Source organism: Nothobranchius furzeri, chromosome 9 (genome assembly GCF_043380555.1).
Source record: "Nothobranchius furzeri strain GRZ-AD chromosome 9, NfurGRZ-RIMD1, whole genome shotgun sequence".
In the NCBI taxonomy this organism is placed as follows: Eukaryota; Metazoa; Chordata; class Actinopteri; order Cyprinodontiformes; family Nothobranchiidae; genus Nothobranchius; species Nothobranchius furzeri.
The window spans coordinates 66362881-66379483 of NC_091749.1; the positions used below are offsets into that span (position 1 = coordinate 66362881).

The 16603-nt window shown below is 44.5% G+C and overlaps 1 protein-coding gene across 1 annotated transcript; it reads left to right on the forward strand.

The window, feature by feature from the left end:
* Positions 1 to 242: 242 nt before the first annotated feature.
* On the forward strand, positions 243 to 16521 carry hsd11b2 (hydroxysteroid (11-beta) dehydrogenase 2). Its single transcript, XM_015953234.3, has 5 exons — positions 243 to 682; positions 7390 to 7602; positions 11803 to 11988; positions 13909 to 14046; positions 14640 to 16521. The coding sequence occupies exons 1-5, from the start codon at positions 400 to 402 to the stop codon at positions 15044 to 15046; spliced, it is 1227 nt and encodes a 408-aa protein (XP_015808720.1). The 5' UTR covers positions 243 to 399; the 3' UTR covers positions 15047 to 16521.
* The last annotated feature ends 82 nt before the right edge of the window (positions 16522 to 16603 follow it).

The following is a 16603-nucleotide window of genomic DNA, read 5'->3' on the forward strand; positions in this document are numbered from 1 at the left end:
GTGTGTGTGTGTGCACATGATATATGCGTCTGTGTGTGTGTGTGGGGGGGGGGGGGGGTCTGTGTGTGTGTGTGTGTGTGTGTGTGTGTGTGTGTGTGTGTGTGTGTGTGTGTGTGTGTGTGTGTGTGTGTGTGTGTGTGTGTGTGTGTGTGTGTGTGTGTGTGTGTGTGTGTGTGAACAGATTAGATGCAGCGCTGCGGTCTGTAGTCCCTCCTCCCCAGCAGCTCTCTATATATACACTAAAGGAGGAGCAGCCGACACACTCCACACCACTCCAATTGCTCCTCCTGTCAGAAGCTCAGACTCTGTGTGTGTGAGTGAAGGAGTGTGTTCAGCAGAGAGAGAGAGAACAGTAGAGAGCATTTGACTGAACCAACCTTACTAAACAGGTGGACTCTGATGATGGATGACTACTCCCTCCCCTTCTGGATCTATTTGGCTGTAGTGACTGTTATTGTAGGTGGGGCCATGAAGAAGGTCTTAACGTCTCACCTGAGCACCGGTCCCACTCTGGTGGCCTGGCTGGGGGCCACGGTTCTGGTGGAGAGGTTGTGGGCATTCTGTCTTCCAGCCCTACTCCTGCTGGCTCTGATCGGACTTGCTTTCTCCCTCTACTCATGGACCAGAACAGGCCCACCCCCCGTCACCCTGCCCACCGAGGGCAAGGCTGTCTTCATCACAGGTAAGATTGTGTGAGACACCATTGTCTGAGGCATGCTGTGTGCCATAAAACAAGGAGTGTGAACTGCTGTTGTGGAATGTGGAGGTGTGTTTACAGCTGGCTGAACGGAGGTGGAAATCTAGTGGATCCAAACGGGTCAAAAGAACAGAACCAGCTGTAGTTTGAACAGGAAATAATACAACCTGCTGATGTAAAAACCACAAACAAACTAGAGCCTGCTGCTTCCTCCAGACATGCTGAAGAGCTTGAACTTTGACCCTTTCTCCTAAAAATGCCTGTGGTCCCAGTCTGACCCTCCGGCAGGTGGGTGTGTGTGTGTTTGTATTGACCTCTGCCCCCCCATGGTGAAGGGTGGGGGGTTAAATGTTCCAGACTGTTTTGTAGTCAATGGGATAATCAGATCTGCTTATCAACATGACGCTCAACAACACCGTCTTAGTGTATCTGTACTCTGAGTAACTGTACTCTGTAATTTTACTCTACGTGCAAAAACACAGACAGTGGAAACTTTCACAAGCTGCTCCTCTCATTCTGAGTGGTAAACAAGCTCTGTTCCTACGGAGACCTACAGAGTCTCAGCTGTTGTGTTGAATCACTTACTGTCAGAGGATAAAACAATCAAAGAATGTGACCTTTGACCCTGCTGTCTCAAATACCTGTTTTTTAACCACAACTGACGTCAGCAGCAGCATGAAACTTGGTTTGCAGCTGAAGAAGAGATAGATACATCATAGGTCTTGTTTGACTGCTGCTGACAAAGAAGTTCTACCCTGAACCCTCATTAACTATTTTGTTAGGGTCCATTTGACCAGGTCCAGTACTAGCATAAGCCCTTTATCCTGGTTCAGATCCGGCTCTCAGCTCCTGAAAACAAAGGTTTGGACCCAGGGTTGAGGATGAAGGTCCAGCTAGGACTGTCTGTCAGTCCTGACCATTCAGGCAGCCCTCCTGTTGGGTCGCACAGAGTAAAAGGGATCATCGTTGAACGCAGGGGGAACATCCCAAAAACCTGACAGGAAACCTCTGCACTTTTCAGCTTCAGCAAACTACAAAGATGGCTGCTCATGGAAAAAAAGCAAAGGAGATTCAACTAAATGGACCACCAAGGCTCCCACTTTGCTCTCCTACTAAATCCATGGAGCCCCAGAGCCTTCATGATGCTCCTGCAGGTGATGGGACCTCAGAGGCTCAGCAGGGATTTCATCTTTGACTGTTGGCTCCAGTTTATCTGTCTGGTCATGAAACGCAAACAGTGCTTCCTCTTCTTCTGCTCCAGCCAGTGTGCTTCCCCCTAGTGGTCCCAAAACCTCCTGGTGGCCAGTGACCAGGTCTGAGGATCAGGCCTCATCAGGTGGCTTACAAACCTGAAGGTTTAGCTGAACAGGAGCAGCCCTAATAGGTTTGATTCTCTAATCCACCTCGGTCCGGACCAACTTTATTTATAAAGCATGTTAAAACAACCAGTCAGGTGTTTCACAGAAGAATCACTAATTACATTCTAACAGCTTTCGTGACATAAAGCAATAAAAAAAATAAAAAAATAAAACAAGATTAAAATCAAACTATCAAGAACCTGCAGTAAAGACGTTTGAAGAACGGGCAACTGAGGAATGGGGTGGAGCCTGGATCAGCTGACCTGAGGAACGGGATGGGGCCTGCCTGGCCCTGGAAGGCTTTTAAACTTCATAAATAAACAAACAACAGGTGGATAAATAAAGACTAACATGTTCATTGTGTGCCAGTTAAAAGACCTCCCTCAGACTTTTGGACCATCTGAAGATGAACGATGGAGGAACCAGTCACCTGTGTGATTGGCTGTGACAGTGATCCAGCAGTGGTCCCAAAGGCTGGATCACTGTCCCTAAAAGCTGCCTGGTTTTATCTAACAAATGCCTCAACAAGTCTGAGGAAATCCTCACTCCAGCAGAACCAACAGCCCGTCCCTGAGTTTAGAGCTCCTGTGGGGCGGCATGGGCCTGATCTACAAATAAGACCAGAGGGCAGAGAAAGGCTCGCTAACCCTCTTAGAAAGCGAATTGATTTGTTCTACAAAGAAGCACATTCCTTTCAGGATCAGGCTGATGTCACAGGGCACGCTGACCTGGCAGTTCCGCAGGCCTGCCAGCACCGGGCCGAGCCCTGGGGAGAAACAGAACTACTTGTGTCTGGGCTGAGGCTGGAGAGACCCTGGAGGTCCTGCACCGACGTAGTCTGCCACCAGGGGGACAGAGTCCCCCTATGTTCTGTTACCTGATTCCGGCCCTTTTACTGCTATGGATCCCGTAAAGGTCCAAGAAGAAAGTTCTGGTTGGGCTCCATTTATTTCCTTCTTCTTTATTCTGTTTTGTCATCTTTTCTCCTCTCCTTTATTCTCTTTTCATTTCTCTCCTTTAACTTTTATATCACTGTTTATAAAAACATGTCAAACTAAAAACCTTTAAAACACGTCCTAAAAAAAGAAACAAATGGTGAAAAAAATACCAAAAAGATCAGATATTAGATAAATGTTGAGCTGTTGATCATTTTTGTATTTAGTAATAATCTTTAACTGTGGTGCTTTTCTTTTGTATTGTTGGATTTCCTTCGATCGGTGCTGATTCGTTCAGAGTTCAGCGTTTATCTGATTGTGTTTTGCCATGTTGTGTAACGCGTTGCTCCGAATCAATGCCGTCACAGCTGAATTGTGGGTAAAATGTGTGTCTGAATGCAGAACAGAAACGTGGACGTTCTGGCAGAACCGTGGCTGTGTCCAGTACGGGAACATTGTGTTTGCTGATCTGGAATCAGCTGAAACGTTCCAATCAGCCTGAGGTTCTTTTTATAAACCAGAACAAACAGAGGCCCACTGCTGGGTCTGCATATCCAAACATCTCCTACCCAACCGGACCTGGTGGTCTGGGTTTGGTGCTGAAAACTGACCCCTCATTCATGGAGTCTTCTCTCTAGAAATTAATTAAGGTTAATTAATGAAGGAATCCAGACCTGTCCGGGATCCTCTTCTGTGTTACAGCATTCAGATTTGTTTTCCTGATCCCGACTCCAACAGAACCTCCGGGTGATCCTATTGTCCAACAGAACCTTTAGTTAATCCCGGATTCTGGCAGAAACTCCAGATGATCTTGTACGATGAACACACATAAACTGTTGTTCATTTTTATTCTTTAGATTTATGATTCGGTGAAAAACAAAACGATAAATTGAAATCTTAAATTAGTTGCCTGACTTAATTAAAGGTGAAATTCTATAAATATTTTTACAATTATTAAGAAAAAATACTCCTCAGCTATTTGAATTTGCATTTCATGTTATAGATTTAGTTTTGTTTTTGTTTTGTCTGATAAACTCATGACGCGGACACACTTGCGGCTCCCGGGTCGGTTCTGTTGTTTATCACGTCTCCAGAAGGATCTTCAGCAGAACCTCGGCTCCGGCAGTGTTTAGTTGATTTTAGGTACAAACTCAGCAGGAAACAGGAAGTTCAAAAATAACACAAAATGAAAAAAGAGTGGGATTTGTCAAACAACAGCAAATGGTATTCCATAAGTAAATAAATAAAGTGGGAAAACATACTTTTCATTTTTAATCAGACATTGTTTTTATTTTCACGTTTTGTTTTTGTTATTTATTGCTTCTATCTTCTAAATTTTCTTGATCAGAAAATGAACCAGAATGTTTTTATACATTTTTACGTGTTTGGGTCAAAATCCAGGGGAGACATTAAACCTGCTGGTGTCTCCAGCTGGTCGGCATAGGGCTCGTGATTGTGATGTCATCGCCGACGCGTCCGCCCTGTGGGAGGCGTGTCAGTCCTTGCTTGTTGCTACTGTAAACAGTGCACTCAGTCTTGTTCTTGCGGCTTAAAGAGCAAGTCACCCCCTACCAGAGTATTCCTCCACCCCCACTTCCTGTTTGAAAAATGCAACAAATGCTGTTGCCTAGCAGACCGAGAGGGCGGAGCCGCTAACAAATACACACACAGGCTCACAATGACATTGTGACATCATATGGTACCAGCTAATGTCCTAGGGTACCTCATAGCCAATAGCAATGGCAGATTTAAATTCAAATGCAGTGCCGAGTTTTTACCTGACGACGGCACAACACTGACAGTTTTAGGCAGAAAATTTAAATTTGAACTAAAATGCACTAAAGTGCAAAACTATTGACTACACGTGTCTGCAGCACGATTACACACACACTTATATAGTTTATCAGGAAAAAATAAGCTGATTTGGGGTGACTTGCTCTTTAAATTAATCTATTATTGATTTGATCGGTTATATTACACAACTCTAGTAAATCGCTGCCGTGTTGTGGGGAAACACAAGGGATCGCCAGGGGAATAAAGGTGGAAAACAAGCTAACTTTTCACAGTTTTCCTGCTTGGAGGCAAAACCACAGAGACTAAGTATTTAGCATAAGAAGGTCTCGTCGGCTCGCTTGGATCGCAGCTACAAGGCGACCAAATATCACCTTCCACACACACACACACACACACACACACACACACACACACACACACACACACAAACAGGCTACACTCACATACCGGTGAGTTAATCCGGTTGCACTGACACACAACACAACTTCTCCTGCTACACTTCTACTGTGGGATGACAATTTTGATTGTTTTACTAGAAAAACCAGCAAATGAAACATTTACCGCTCATCCGGACGGTTACGTCCGCTCACACCACAAACAAGAAAGCCGAAAATGTCCGTTATGCAGAACTACAGCGGCAACAATACGTCATCGGTGCTCTGGTCTTGGGTCTTTCTTATGGATCAAAACCATTTATAATGCTGGTTTTGTCCACATACCGGTCCCCGACGCCTTTATATAACGTATCCCTGTATATTCCACATCCTTTTGGGGATTTTATGATGTTTAACACTTTCTTTCACCCAAATCCGCTTCGTCTCTGCGACAATACCGTTTGTTTCACGGTGTGTTTACACTCGTCAGCCTTCCAACATGGCCGCACACATCCCAGAATGTTATGCATTATCACTTGTGATCACAAGCCCTGTAGCGTGAACCGGGGTCATGTGAGGTCGTTGTCCTCCAGACGAGGAGTTTAGGTTTTTATGCTTGCAAAAAAATCTTCCAGAATGTTCTGTCGGTCTCCTTGTTCTGAAGAACATTGTGAACTCCTTTTTTGGCTCGGTTTGCAAATTATTCAAAAGAAAACTTTTAATGTTTTAAATAAAAAAAAACATTAAAAACAAAACATTTGTTTTGAACTGATTTAGTGAGACGAAATCAAGTCTTATCAGGTCCAGGTCCAGGTCTGGATGTGAGTCCGAAGTGCTATTATCCTTTAATGACCCCAGGAAGTCTACAAGAACCTAAAACTCACAGAACACGTCCAAAGTCTTGTGATATGTTGTAGAGAGAGGACTCCTGACAAATTATCCAGTCCTTATTGGACCTTGAAGGACCCTCGCACTTTTGGACCTCGATCAGCTCTGACCGACTGGACCCAGCTTCCCCACAGAATCCCAAAAATATTCATCAACAAAGATTCATGAATCCTTAAGACGTTAGAAACGGGAGGCACCTTTAGGACCTCTAACAATTCACCCGTGAGTTAGAATCCTGTCTGGGTTCTGCTGTTCTGAGCACCCCCCAGGAGTGGTGCTGCAGATGTTTGCAGACCTTCACTCAGACCCAGATATTTTTTGGACCTTGGACATGTCTCAGGGCTCATCTGTCTTTACTCAGAACAATATTTACATCACCCCCGGCCCCTCGGAGCCTTGGCCTTCTTACGCAACGGTTCTCCTCCTCAGGGTCCAATACCAGCAACGCCAAACCTGGGTTCTGTTCAGCATACAGGGACCAGAACCAGATGAATGTCATTGATCTGATTCCATGTTTCCTTTGATCATAATGAAAATCAAATCAGAGGATTAGAAGTTTTTGATCAAAGGAAGAAAAAAAGTCACAAAACCTTTATTTTGAAGGTGCTTTAATTGTGAAAAGTAAAGGATAAAACTAAGAAGTTGCTTGATTTATTTTAAAAGCTGAAACTACTCATTTGATGTGAAGTGAAAAACATTTGATTCAACAGCTGATTTAACGTTGATCCAGATGTATGAAGTGAGGTAGGACCACGTGACCCGACATTTCTGCTTTAAAGGTTCGGGTGTGTGGCGGCTCAGGTTAAACCTGAACCACCAGGCACATCAGGTCGTTTCTGAGAACACGTGTGCGGTAAGGACTCAGGTGTTTCTCTGGTATTCACTTCACTCAGCAGCTGGAAATCCTCCAAGGACTGGAGCAGCGTTCCAACACCTCCACAGGTACCAGGGACAACTAGAACACTCAGCTCTGCTGCGGATCAGGTTCTCGAATCCCAGAACACGTGACAGATCTTCTCGGCCCCTCTGGGGGAAAAACACACGCGGGTGAGAGAATTCACAGCTCAGACACACGGGCCCTCCTGAGGGACAAATCCCGGGTTCTGGTCCATCTGAATCTGTTCTGCCCAATTATTAAACCATAAGTCAGCTTCTATGTCCTGTTTCACTAAGCTTGGATCAGGATTCTGACCTGGTCTGGTTTATTCTGAGTCTGATGAGTTCTGGTCAGTCTGAGACTGGTTTTACTGATCATCATTGTTATTCATCACCTGTTCCTGCAGCTTCAGTTTTACATTTTGCTACTGAGTTTGACTCCAGATTTATTGTTTGTCCTCCTGCAGGATGTGATTCTGGTTTTGGGAACGCAGCGGTGAAACGTTTGGACTCTCTGGGCTTCGATGTGTTCGCCACCGTGATGGACCTGACGGGGCACGGGGCCAGAGATCTGCAGAGAACCTGCTCACCTCATCTCACCCTCATGCAGGTGGACATCACCCAACCCCAGCAGGTGCAGCAGGCGCTGCTGGACACCAGTGCCAAGCTGGGTCACAGAGGTGAGGACCAGGAATCAGGTCCAGCAGAAGCATCAAACCCCCAACCGTAACCTCCCTGATCAAATCAGAGCCAGCAGAACTGTTGGTGGACCTTTAATCTGTTTGTTCCCAGCAGCCTGTTGAATATGTAGAGAAATCATGGAGATGTATCCCATTGGTATTTGATTTGTACAAACAGCGAGGCAGTGTTGTTCTGGTTCTGGTTCTGATTCCATTCCAAACGTTTCAGAGTGAAAATAGAGCAAAGTTCATCCCGTAGCCTTCTAGGGAACCTGAAACACACAGATAACTGTTCTGGGACCAGTTTCAGAGTCGGGATGGGCTGAGGGAGGTGTGTGTATGTGTGAGTAGAGGGGTCTCCTGTTTCTGTCTCCAGGGACTCTGTGATTGGCTCAGATCTGTAGCTCCCACTGGCTTCATAATTACAGAGCTCAAAGTTCTGGCTGCACCTCGCGGTCATTCAGGGATACACAGTTGGTGTGTGTGTTTGTGTAGGAGAGTGTGTGGAGCATTTTTTTTTATCCCTCTCATTGTGCAGAGACATAAATCAGCCTCAGAGTGGCATTGCGGCGACTTTTCTCACTTCTGGGGACAAAGATCAGGAGTCTTCCTCACATGACTCATTAAAGTTTAACACAACGGGGTTTGAGGTTGTGTGAAGTTTCCTGGAAAATCCAGGAAGTATTCAGACCTCCTGCACTTAGCGAAAAAAATGTTTATGGAACACTGTGAACTTCTGTTTTATCCCTCAGTTACAGAAGTATTCAGAATCTTTGTTGAGGCTGCAGAATGTGGTCTGCTGTGTCCTCAAACGTTCTCAAGATGTCTTTCCAAGCTGTTCAGACACGCTCCAGTTTGGATGAAGTCTGACCTCAGAAGAAGCGTTGAGAGAAAACCTTCATGGGTTAAAACAGTTTATTGGTCCTTCTCAGGTCCAAAAGGAAGCTCTGTTGCAATCAGATGAAGAACTACCTGTACGGTGTCCCTGCCGATCATTTTGGGAGAGGTCAAAGGTCATTTCCGAACTATCAAGAGTCTGTAAAACGTAAAAACATGTGGACATCTTCTGACACCGAGTTCACCCAGAGGTCAATGCTTAAGGGAATGACAAGACCCAATTGACCCTTTGCACCGACGTCACCTAATCACGTGGGTCCACCATGCTGGACGGCAAAAGCATGTAAACAGTGAGCGACACGAGCACTAAACAAAGTTAAAAGTAGAGCCTGAAATTGTTTTTGTGATCAAAACAAAAAGAAAACTCCTCCAGCATTCCTTCAACTAGTTCATGCTCAGTTCAGTTATCAGAAGAAGTAGCGCATCTAGCGGTACGTTAACTAGCTTACCAACGTTAGCTTACGTTCTCTCTGCAGCTGTTCACCGATGTAAACATGTTGCTGACTTTGTCTAAATTCACCCCGCTGGATTTATAACTTTATGTTGTAAACAGAGTTTCACTTTACACCAAAGCTGATGTTTAAAAAGTCCAGATTCCTACCAGCTTCTGTTGCTGGTGGTGTTACCGGGTCCAGCTGCTGCTCTCACACCGGAATGAGAAGATCTCTGAACGCCGACGCTCATATAAATAAATAAATAACGTAATTTTAACACACGTAACCATACATCGGAGCTTTAATATTGTTAATAATTGTCTCGCTTTACACTACAGTGGACGGAGCGCAGCCTCTGTGGTGAAATACCCATCCATCAGGATTATCACTGACTACGTTTACATGCAGCCAATATCCGGGTTAAGGTCGGTAATCGGGTTTCTGAGTTGATCAGAATGACCCGTTTACAAGCATAAATAGAAAGAGTTACCCCTAACTTGCATAACCCGATTTAAATGCGGACATGGGGGTAGCGTCAGGACGTATGGACTACGTCAAGACGCAATATGTGTCATATTTCGCTGTCTCTGTACTTTCGGCCGTCAACAAAAGACATAATGTTCATACTTTTCACCAGACCGATGAAGACAGAGGTTTCCTCGTCACTCCAAAAGTGTGGTGCTGTGCCGCGACTCGCCATGTTGCTCCCAACTTGTTTACTTCCGGTGTTCTGGCGCATACAAGACGTCTCGCTACTCAAAAGACCAAGATTCCTTGCGAACAGAGCATGCGCAGAACACACGCTTTGATGGGGATATCCCGATATGCGTTTACACGACCAAACATTCGGGTTAGAAAAGGGTTACCCCAGGTGTAGTAACCGGATTTTTTAAAACCCGGTTATGAGCATATCCGGGTTTTTGGCGGTGTTTACAAGGACCTGCGGAACCGGGTTAATGTGAATATTCGGGTTTTAAAAGGGTTACTGGCTGCATGTAAACACACTGAATAACTAGTATAAATACATCACATTTATCCCTGTCTTCCTCGTGAAATAAGTTAACGTCAATCTTACCCGGTAAAAACATGCTCGCTGAAAATCTGAGGCCTGCTAGTCCGCTTGATTGATCGCTGCAGTTCATCTCCGTCCTCAGTCTCCATCAAAGTCATTAAAAAGAAAAAACGAGCTGAGTTTACGTCCTTGTCTCTTAGTGCAGCCGACCACGCAGCAAGGTAAAACCATTTTACTGTCAAATCAACTAAATAAAAGCAATAAAAGGCTACAAACTGGCTTGTTTTGACTACCTTCACTGGAGTTTTTACGGGTGTAAACGATCTTTCTGCCGTCCATCATGGCGAAGGGGGTGGTCACATGAGTGGCGTGACGTCACGTGCAATAGCTCTGTCTCACACTCCCAAATTCCTTACAAGGTTAAAGGTCACAATAGAACAAAAGGGGCTCAGGTATAGGGGGGTTTCAGGTGAAAAGACTTTCTGATTCTGGTTTGGAAGGCCAAAACCCATTTATCGCTCAGAACCATTATTAACAAGAAAGTTTTAAAACAAACTATGATAAAGAATCTTATTCTGAAATTCTGGAACATTTCTAATGTGAATAAGCACCTAATCATGATGCCCTAAACTTCTGATCTGTCCAACACCGATCAAACTGATCCTAACAAATATTGATTTTAGCTCATCCCAGCTGTCAGCACGGTGGCGAAGGTTCGATGGTTTGGGCTGGTTTTTCAGAGGACTGGCTAAGTTCACCAACAACTCCCTGTGGATACCAAATTCTTCTAGAATTTAATGAGACCATCTGCCTAAGGACCCAGTTGAGACCTTTTAGAACCCAGCCAAGACCCACTTAGGACCTGGCAGGGACCTGCGAGGACCTCAACCATAAAACACCCATAGAGTTTTGCCATGGTCTACTGCTGTTGGCTGCCAAGGACAGCTCCTCCTCCTTGTATGCATGTGTGTGTGTGTGTGTGTGTGTGTGTGTGTGTGTGTGTGTGTGTACATGTGTGTGTGCACGTGCATGGTGTGGGGGTATTCACCTTCAACTTGATGTAAACTTTAGCAGAGAAAAGCCACCTGGTGGGCCTCAGTTCTGTGTTTACGCGCTATTTCAGGGTTATCAGTCATCAGCTCTAACCTAAACACAGATCTCAGAGCAGCCCCAAAACAAAGCCTGGAATTCTGGGTCATTCACCTCAGACGGGGGCGAGCGAAGCTTGTTTGCACTAGCTCACAGGAGAGGGAGGTGTAACCTTGGGCTAGACCCCAGCAGAGTATTGGCGATCTGATTACAGTCTTATCTGCACAGAGCGACACAGTAGATGTTACGTAAACCCTCTGAGAGGTTCAGCAGGTTTCCACATGTGGAGTCAAACATAAATCTGCAGATGCAGACCAGCGCTGACAGTTCTCACACAGAAACATCTCCGCAGATTCAGCCCTGGTGGTGGGGGGGGGGGGGGGGGGGGGGGGGGGGAGGGTGCTGTATGAAAAAGCACCTCAGACCTCTGGCTGCTAGCCAGCAGTATCAGAATGGTTCACTTGTAAGCATACATAAAAGTCAACAGAACATCTTCACTTTGAAAATAATTTAAACATGTCAGATTATCCAGACTGTGGATGGGGGTCTTCTCAGGAATGTTCCTCTGTAGATGTTTATGTGAAACTCTTGCCCCCTAGTGGAGGAGTGCAGGTACCTGAGAGATCATGTCAGAATAAAGTGGATGAAGATATAATCAGGAACAGGCTAAAGAGCTTTAAGATCTTTTGAGTGGTGAAGACAATATGTTGGTGTGATGGACTACATGTGATGTTGACAGCACTCTGACCTGTGTGTGTGTGTGTGTAGGTCTGTGGGGTTTGGTTAACAACGCTGGAGTGTGTGTGAACTTTGGCGATGCAGAGCTGTCACTGATGTCCACCTTCCGAGGCTGCATGGAGGTGAACTTCTTTGGCACGCTGAGTGTCACCAAGAGCTTCCTGCCACTTGTGCGACAAGCCAAAGGTCGCATTCTCACCATCTCCAGTCCGGCAGGTATGATCCACATGTCACCAGAAACACATGAGTGAGTGAGAGAGAGAGAGAGAGAAGAGAGAGAGAGAGAGAGAGAGAGAGAGAGAGAGAGAGAGAGAGAGAGAGAGAGAGAGAGAGAGAGAGAGAGAGAGAGAGAGAGAGAGATCTTAACCAACTGATTCTGAACTGTCCACCTGCCAAAGCAAACAATCTACTGTTGGGCCAAATAGAAACTAGGAGATCCGCCAAAACAAATCAAGCCTGGAACTGATCCAGTTCAGACTTCCCCGTTCTTCCTGCCTGGTCTTTCTTTTGTATGATGAGCCAGAGTCAGGTTGACACAGAACTGGTCAGAATCATTTACCAGGAAGTTTGATGAAAAATGACCCCATGGTGTCTCAGAGACTGACTCTTGGTAACATCCTAAAGACTCAGTGGTCTCCAGTCGACCCACCAACCTGGTGCGAACACCAGAACCACTGATGCCACAGAGAAACACAAAAGGCAGCTGCTCATCAGCTGTTGCAGTTTCTGTCAGTGGCGGCTCCAGAAATGTTTTCTGCAGGTGCAATGAAGGAGCTAGTCTTTTTATTGAGGGTGCTATGAAGAAAGTGGTCATGCGTACCTATTGTTCTCTAAAACACCTTCAACACTAGCAGATACACATGCGTGCACAAAACCTCAACAACACCTGAAACAATCAGTAATATACATCATAAACATGTGAACAATCGCTGACTTTTCCATGAAATCATTAACACATACAGCCACACAGAAAACCATCTATAGTGTTGCAAGGTTAGCTAACGTTAGCGTTAGCATTTCCATCGGCAAAACCCTCGACTGCTGCGACAGTTGAGGGTTGACTCTCTTCATCCAGATCCGTAGGTTTTTGTGGGTCTGAGATCACTTCCAAAGATTCATTGGTTTCTGACTGAACCTTGGAAATGTGGGCAACAAAAACGATCCATTTTACCAATAGCTCCTTCACAGGTGGAAAATGAGGTCAAAGGTTAACATCAATTTCCTGTTTCGGTTTAAGTTTTACTTTTTTATATGATAATTTACTGATTATTTTTGTTTTGTATGTTAAATTTATTTTATTTTATTTATTTATTTGTTTTTACCGTGTCCTGTCTGGCTGTGAAGCAAACAGAATTGATGTCTGAATGCTGGTGACAAGCCTTACAGATTTACTCTCAGGTGGAGCATCAAAGCGTCTGCTTTTAATGTCACGCCTGATACTTAAAACTTTATTGTTATTGTTTTTGAATGCTTTGTAATTCCGACCAGACACGGAGACAGAGGTGAAAGAGAAAGGAAAAGAAAAGGTGGGGAGAGAGAGGGGGGGGGGGGGGGGGGTCCACAAAAATAAACAATAATGAACAAGAGTCTGCTTCTAGACCTGCAGAAAAAGACAAAAAAAAAGCAAAAGGGCAAAAAAAAGGGACACAACAACAATACAACAAGATCAAGCTATCACTGCATCAACTTGATGAAGAAATATATAATCAGCATTGCTTAACTGAAGAATCACGATAATAAATCACAGTGCATTAAGTGCCCACCATAGTCTTAAGACCTGTGTTGAACGTGCCCAAGCCCATACTTTTGAGATCACCATGTGAGCACCTGTGTGTGTACACGCACTTGTTTATGTAAGGTTTATCTATAGGAGCGTCCAATGGAGAGTGTGAGGGACCACAGATCCGCCCCCCAAAGATGCGCAGGAGACGTTAAATTAAAAATAAATTAAAATAAATTGTAAAAAAAAATAATAAACCTAATATTTACTTGAGGGTGCAATGACCAATCCAGGGGTAGCTGTACCGCCCCCTAGCGCCGCCACTGGTTTCTGTGATTTGAGTGGCATTCAACCTGTATTGTGATTGGCTGGTTTGAGTATGATGTCACCATGGTGTTGCTGCACTTGTGTTTCAGGTGACCAGCCGTTCCCATGCCTGGCAGCATACGGAGCATCTAAAGCAGCACTCAACCTTTTCACCAACACTCTGAGACATGAGCTGGAGCCGTGGGGGGTCCACGTGTCCACTATCCTACCATCCTCCTTCAAGACAGGTAAACCCCGCCCTCGAACCACGCTGCCTCATCTGTACAGAAACAACACAGTAAAGAGTGCAGGATCTCCCCCTGCTGGCCACAATCAGTACTATACCACCTATTTCTGCTAACAACACAAAACAAGCTTTGAGAAAATTAAAAATGATTAAAAGTCAGAGAGAGGAGAGACATCGTAGAGCGGTTTGGGATTTAAAACAGTGTCCTGTCCTTGGGGTCACATGGTCTGGTGGTAAAGACGTTCCACAAGTTACTGTATCTCAGATCAGACTCCTGACCAGTCTTCTGTGGTTTCACCTCACGATCTGCATGAAGACAGCTAGAACACACATGTGAAATTCACACTCTGTTTAGTGTGTTTGAATCTAAATAAACTTTAGTCAGTGAGCAATGGGCTTTCAGAAATGAGTAAACATGCATTAACATGCAATAAAACGTTTGTCTGCATTATTTAATCAATGTGTCGAGACGATCATGCACAACATTTTTCAGCCCCATTAAAAACCCTAAAATGTACAGAGTTCACATTTTGAAGAGACTGCTACAAGTGTGATGTCGGTTGCCATGGTAACACTGAGCTTTGCCAACCTAAGGTCACTCCAGTAACCACGTCTACTGGGAGCAGCAGCACAAGCAGGTGCTGAAGAGCCTGTCTCCCTCTCTGCTCGAGGAGTACGGCGAAGACTACATGACAGAGACCAAGGACTTGTTCCAGAGCTTCGCCAAGCAGGCCAACCCGGACCTGAGCCCGGTCATCAACACCATCGTCGAGGCCCTGCTGGCGCCACAGCCACAGGCGCGCTACTACGCCGGCCCTGGAGTTGGCCTCATGTACTTCATTCACAGCTACCTCCCCTTCAGCATCAGCAACCGCTTCCTGCAGAAACTGTTCCTGAAAAAGAAGCTGATGCCACTGGCCCTGAGGAAGCAATCGGGTCTAGACCTGGACCCGCCTGACCTTCTCAACAACAACAACAACAACAACAACAATGAGAAGTAGCAGCAGCTGGGAAGAACAGACTGTAGACCTGCAGATAGAGAACCACTTCACTCAGACACCTTTACTGTCCTGTTTGTTCTGTAAGTGTCAGGTCTCACCTGGAGATCAGGGGGAGGAGCTTAGAGGTAGGGAAACAGCCACAGGTACCAGGTGTGCTGCTCAAACACACTTGACTTCATGTGCCTTTATCACACAGAGCTGAAAGACTCACAGCAGCTTCTCATGCCAGATGGTTCAAATGTCTGCTGACAGGAAATCCTCTGACTCACCGTTCAGTCCAAATAAACCTCCACCAGGTCAACACAGAACCAGGACTCAGGATGGGCTCTGATCCAGGACCACAGAACCCTTGTCTGTCCAGAGAAACATTCAATCCATCAGAACTATGAACCAAAAAAGGTCTCCAGCCTGATATGTTTCTCTGCTATAGGTTCAGGGTGTGTGTCCAGTACAGTCCAGAGCTAGATTCAGGAGCTTTTAGCTTTTAAATTGTTTTAGTTTGTGAGTTGTCTAATGATGTCATCAACCAGCTGATGATCAACTGAATTTTCTCTCCTTGTGAATATGTGACATTTTAAACCTCCTCTCGACTGGGCTGTCCAGAGCCCAGGAACAAGCTGCTGCAGATCCACCCATCTGCTCTCTGGCACACCTGTGCTCTACAGGTGTTTCTACTGCACAGCAGGAAGCACAGAAAACAATCATTTCAAAATTAAAGCACACATTGTTTAATGTGATATGCTCGTTTTGAACTTTCAAAACTAAAAGGTTAACCTTATCAATTTGTTGTCAGATGAAACGTTAATTATGATGGGCTTCCTGTTTAGACCAACCTACAAAATAAAAGTACCAAAATGTGAACTGCTGCTACGTCACAGATAATTTAGCTGAAGTTTGAGACATTTAAATATGAGTTAGTTACTGAAGTAGTAACATATTTCTACACACAGAAGGCATGTGTTTGTGTGAATAAATAGAAATAATTCGTCTTCATGAATTTATTTCAATTCATTTATTCTTATTATGGTTTTGATTCAGTCAAACTGTGTTTTTGTGTGAAACAAGTAAAACTAAAAGTCTCAGTGTGACGAATCATTCAAATGTTAAAACTGTTTTTTTATATATTGCATTATATGTGAATTAAAACCGAGAACTTGGAGTTGATTTTCCAGCTGAATTTGACAAACTTAAAGTGTAAAATCTTTCTTCCATCATTTTATAGAGCAGGCCTCAGATGATGTAGCAGCTGAAGTGTGTGTGTGTGTGTGTGTGTGTGTGTGTGTGTGTGTGTGTGTGTGTGTGTGTGTAACTGAGGTCTATAGAAATGTCTGTTTCAGTTTGATATCTGAATCAAACTTTTTATGCCATATTTTTTCCTTTTATCACCTAAACTGTGAATTTTGTATAAAAGTTGTCACAAAACATTTAAATGTCACTTTGTTCAAAGTTTGATAGAAATAAAGTTGAAATTTTCATACTTTGTCCCTTTTATAAATTGAAGTCCAACTTTTGGATCACATGTTAATGTGTTTTTTATAGTTTGTAGTTTTATTTGAT

Bases quoted from the DNA above. Each gene is read 5' to 3' on its own strand.
- hsd11b2 (XM_015953234.3), top strand. From the start codon at position 400: ATGATGGATGACTACTCCCTCCCCTTCTGGATCTATTTGGCTGTAGTG. The intron at 683-7,389 runs GTAAGATTGTGT...GTCCTCCTGCAG, and splicing joins CAAGGCTGTCTTCATCACAG to GATGTGATTCTGGTTTTGGG. The intron at 7,603-11,802 runs GTGAGGACCAGG...GTGTGTGTGTAG, and splicing joins TGCCAAGCTGGGTCACAGAG to GTCTGTGGGGTTTGGTTAAC.